This window comes from Micromesistius poutassou (genome assembly GCF_964030765.1).
Source record: "Micromesistius poutassou genome assembly, chromosome: 23".
In the NCBI taxonomy this organism is placed as follows: Eukaryota; Metazoa; Chordata; class Actinopteri; order Gadiformes; family Gadidae; genus Micromesistius; species Micromesistius poutassou.
In genome coordinates this window covers 5,822,069-5,827,068 of record NC_140293.1, presented here as the reverse complement: position 1 = coordinate 5,827,068, position 5,000 = coordinate 5,822,069, and the positions used below count along the sequence as shown (strand labels likewise).

At 45.5% G+C, this 5,000-nt stretch overlaps 1 protein-coding gene across 1 annotated transcript in view; it reads left to right on the top strand.

The window, feature by feature from the left end:
- LOC311368741 (adhesion G protein-coupled receptor L3-like) overlaps window positions 1-3,390 on the top strand; it is a gene marked incomplete at its 5' end in the record, with an annotated part of 13,598 nt that extends 10,208 nt beyond the window's left edge. The window contains 2 exons of the mRNA XM_084487526.1: window positions 1,026-1,043; window positions 2,105-3,390. Coding sequence (XP_084343652.1) covers window positions 1,026-1,043; window positions 2,105-3,129 — 1,043 coding nt within the window. The 3' untranslated portion in view covers window positions 3,130-3,390. The remainder of the gene's footprint in view (window positions 1-1,025; window positions 1,044-2,104) is intronic.
- Between the last annotated feature and the right edge of the window lie 1,610 nt (window positions 3,391-5,000).

Below are 5,000 nucleotides of genomic sequence, written 5' to 3'. Positions count from 1 at the left end.
AAGTCGAAAACGAAAACAAAATGGCCACCAAGTCAGAATAAACCAACCTTGAATTTGTCGTCCAGGGCGACAACGTCAGTCACCTCGGATTAGAGGGTACTTCACAAGGCTTGGATCAAAGACACTGTCCTCCGTCCTCCCGTCTGTCCGTAAACAGAATCAATAGTCTTATTGCGGACAGACGTACAGCAACTCTACTGTGTTGATGCAGAGTTGGAGCCCGAAGGTGTATCATGGCTGTCAGTCCAATGCCATTCAGCTTCAGTTACCCTCCTTGGGTATTCTGTAATGTATTTCTTTGAAACCCAATTTGGACCCGATAGCTGTGGCGTTCTGCAGCCGAGATACACCAGCGGTAGTCTTATGGTGTTGCTTTCCTCGAGAGAGTCGATAAAGCTCTGTGTCATGGCTTTGGTTAGTTTTTTGTTCCTGTTGGTTTGTTTTTTGTTCCTGTTGCCTTTGTATTATTTTTTTTATAGATGTACATTTTGTCTGTCTATCGGTTTGAATTCATTTATTTTCTGTTGCTTTCCTGTGTACTTATGATGGTGCCGCATGTTTGTTAGCAAAGTCTTAGCACAAGCTACGATGTAGTGTCAAAGAAAATGAACGAGACGAGGAAAATAAGACAGACTCGTGGTGTTATGTTTGCCAATGTTTAAATGTAATCGTTAAGTTATGCTAAATATGGCCGATATCTGGATTTGTGTATCTAGCACAAGATCAGACGGAAAAACAATGACTGAACAAATTACGGTTTAATAATTCAATGTCAGCTATTCATAGTCCTTCGGCCCTAACTTTATCATAATCACCAGCAAACGGAAGCATATGTTTGAGGTCTATATTCCCGTAGGCGATTTATCACCCTGCATTGATGTCACATGTAGGCCACGGTGCCTCTTTTAACAAAATGTGCTCTGTGCGTTTGATATTTCTCTTCCTTCCTGTCTCTGTTCTGCTTATTTATGTGTTTTATTGTTGTGCTTTCTTCCTCTCCCCTCCTCACGCTGTCGCCGTTAAAGAGCCCTACAGAGAGACAAGTATGGGCGTCAAACTAAACATTGCTTACCAAATGTAATTTGCTATGGATTTCACCTTCTTTCCTCGCTCAGTGCTGACTAAAGGGTTCATAGGGAAATTGCCGTTGAGAGGACGAACGAGGAGAACTAGTGAAGACGGATAGACGGAGCCACACATACACGTAGTATATATATAAGAAAAGAGTTGCAGAAACGTTGGTTGATCCCGGACGGGACGTTTCGGTTTGCCGCAGAAAGAGCAGTCGTAAACATAACACAACATAAGACTTTATAAAACATTAAAGTTGGAGACAACTGTGCTTTGTTGTATACTTTTTAACAAATGCAGCATTGGAGTTGTCAAACTAAATTCATGAGGTGTAATTCCTGAATATTTACCAAAGCAGCTCTATGAATAATAGATATGATGTTGGTACATATTATTTATATATTAAATATGAAGATCAATTTGGCAGGGCGCCCATTGTTTTTTGTTGCTTATTATGCAACGGCGTGCTTGTATTAGTATATTCTCTGTGAGGAACATTTTAATGGTGGGACATACAGTACACGCTTGCACTGGGCAATAGAGCTTCAACCCTTCAAGTCTTTGTGTGTTACTTTTAAGTGTTGTGTGCATGGCTGTGTTTCTCTCCGTCTTGTCACGGCCAACGTCTGGGCCTTAGCTGTTGTGCCTTTTTCATTGTTTGCATGTCACTGTTGTCGGGTGTTTAAAACCAATAAGGTAAGTATCAAAGATGTTATGACACAAAAAGGCTTAGTCCACACAACTTATATCCACTGTGCATTCATTTTTGAATCGTGCTCCGACTCAATCTGAGGAAACGTTAAGCAAGTGTTTGAAAGTATGACTAAAGTCGCAGTCACCAAATTGAATTGACCATCTCTGGCCAGTGTGTGTTTGTGTGTGTGTGTGTGTGTGTGTGTGGTTTCTATTTTGTTCCAAGTGACATTCTAGCAGCAGTAATTGTCTCCTGCCATTTGTAAACCCTTCTCACCCGTTGCCAACCCCCCCCCCACCCCCCCCACCCCCCTTCCCAAACCGTGTTTTGTCATTCCAGAGGGGATCCTGAACAATGCCCGGGATACAAGTGTCATGGATACTCTACCACTGAATGGTAACCACGGCAACAGCTACAGCATCGCCAGCGCCGAGTACATGAGCGACTGTGTGCAGATCATCGACCGGGGCTTCAACCACAAGGAGACCACGCTGGAGAAGAAGATCCTGAAGGAGCTCACGTCCAACTACATCCCCTCCTACCTCAACAACACCCACGACCGCTCGGCCGAGCAGAACCGCAACCTCATGAACAAGCTGGTGAACAGCGTGAGCAACGGCGGCAAGGACAGCGGCTACGGCATGGGCCTGGGCATGGGCATGGCCATGAACATGGCGCTGGGCCTGGACGACCACCACACCACCTTCGGCCCCCACCACGACGAGGGCCTGGGGCTGGAGCTCATCCGCGAGGAGTCCATCGTGCCCCTGCTGCCCCAGCGGCCGCCGCTGCTGCTGCCGCCGCCCCTGCAGCCCTCGGACAGCCTCCACAACCACCTGCACCCCTCGGCCCCGCCCCCGTCCCTCCCCCTGTCCCACCACCCCTTCCTCGCGCCCGGCGCCACCTCCTCGTCCCGGCGGCGGATCCCGCAGGAGAACAGCGACAGCTTCTTCCCGCTGCTCGCCACCGAGCACGCCCGGGAGGAGGGCTGCTCCCCGGCCACGCCCGGCCACGGCCACCACCACCAACCTCACCACCACCACAACCACCAGAGGGACTCCCTGTACACCAGCATGCCCGTGCTCGCCGGCCTGGCGGACGCGGCGGCGGCGGCGGCGGCATCTGCGGCCTCCGCCGACGGCTCCAAGGACGCCGGGGACACAAAGAGCCAGGAGGCGGGCTCGGACGACGTCTACTACAAGAGCATGCCCAACCTGGGCTCACGCAACCACCTGCACCAGCTGCACTCCTACTACCAGCTGGGGCGGGGCAGCAGCGAGGGCTTCATCGTGTCCCCCAACAAGGAAGATCTGGCCCCAGGGGAGCCCGAGAGAGAGCCCTCGCACCTGGTCACCAGCCTATAGATGGCGGAGTACCCCTCGGATCCCTTCTAGGTCCCCTCATGCTGCCCTCCCTTCCCATATTGCTGTGGTTCTCCTCTCTCCCGTCACTCCCCCCCACCTTCCTCCCTCCTTCCCTCCCAGTGTGCCCATTGTGCTGATCTCTGGCCGGCGATGCTAGCCCTCTCTTTTTATTCCGTGTTTCAGAAGACTGAGGCGCAGGATGCTAACTCTGGTCCTGTTGCTAATAGTGACCCCAAAAGGGGGTGTTTGGAACTAGGCCCGTTTTGGTGGGCTCATGGGACCGGGCCGCGGTCGGACCCCAGCGGGATTCTCTTGATGTTGTCTTTCTCTTTTGTGAGAGGCTTTAACCCTGCGTCGGACCTGTGTGTTTTGTCTGGGTGTGACGACAGACGAGGACTCATGCAAAGAGGTTTTTTTTGTAGGACTTGGAGATACAGTGAGAGAGTCCAAAGGAACTTCAAATAGCCTGAGGAACCACTTGATACGTTAGAGTTGAACCAGAAAAAAAATGGGAGATTTAGAGAAAAGACTATTTTATTATTCTTCTGTATCCATTTTTGGCTTTTTGACAGATTTCCTTCGCTTTAGTTGCAGCACATCTTCGGTTGAGAGTCCGGGAAAATGAAAAAAATAAAAACGGATTTTAAACAAAGATGAAGGAATCACCGAATGTATGCTTTGGAGCATAGATATTGTTTTTTTTGTTTTGTTTTTTAGATTCCTTTCACTGTAATAACAGTTGTTGAAAAGAGGGAGGAAAAACTAATAAGAGAATTATGAGATATTTCTATGTAATTGTACAGATACTAGCATTGCACATAAAAGTATGCTTTTTGTTCCACCCAAACCCTTTTGTCTTTGTAAATGTAGTGGATACGAACAGTTTGGTTGTGCTGGCCCTTTTGATTTCTGATACCAGTCGTTTTCTGTATTTTAACTTTTTTTTGGTATTTTGTATTTTTATGAAACATTTCAAAGAACCCATCAACAAGTAACAAAACAAATTCAACTCGTACGAATACATGCATAAACCTTTATGCGTGTCATATGACACATCTTTCACACTTACGTTTTATTTTGTTTTTTTTTGTTTTGGGGTTGTTTTTTTTACTGTATAGAAAGAACTTTGATTCAGTGACTCTCAAGAGTGCAGAATTAGTCCTAAATGTCCATAAAGTTATTAGAGCGATATGTTGATATCAGACCGGTGCCTCTGCCATCCTGCAGTCCGTTTGGCGATCAGGAGAGGCTTAATAGAAAGATTGAATTAAAATGTTATTGGAATAATGTTGAGCACCAGGCACTTGTATAAAAAAAAATTGACAATTGTTTGACTTATTAAACAAAATTATTTTGGAGTGAAAAAGTAATTGCAAAAGTCTGTTGTTTTTTCTTAATCCTCGAGGGAAAAATATTTATTTGTTAAAAACAATAATAAAGCAAAAATGAGGTCCATAAAATTAGTGGCAGGTATATTTTTTCATTCTTGGCGATAATTGTGATACGTTGTTCTTTTATTTATTCCTTTTTGTATTGGTTTCCACTTTCAATGATCCCATAACTAATATTTGTTGTAACAGTGAAACTTGTTTGGTTTTTTCCAACAAAGATTAAAAGATTATTCACGAAAAATGTCACACACTTGTAAGAATTATACCAATGGCGTTGGGATAAGAAACAATGGATTAGATTATTGATTAATTAATTGTTATTACTCCTATTAGCATTACGTTCAGTGTGGTGCCAAATCCCCAGCGACCTTTACACAGGAACTAATAATGTACTCCTTAAGCTTGTCCAGCTTTCATAAACAAACTGTAATAAACGTTTCAATACCACTACTGGTGTAACTTATGAATTCCTTGCTGATT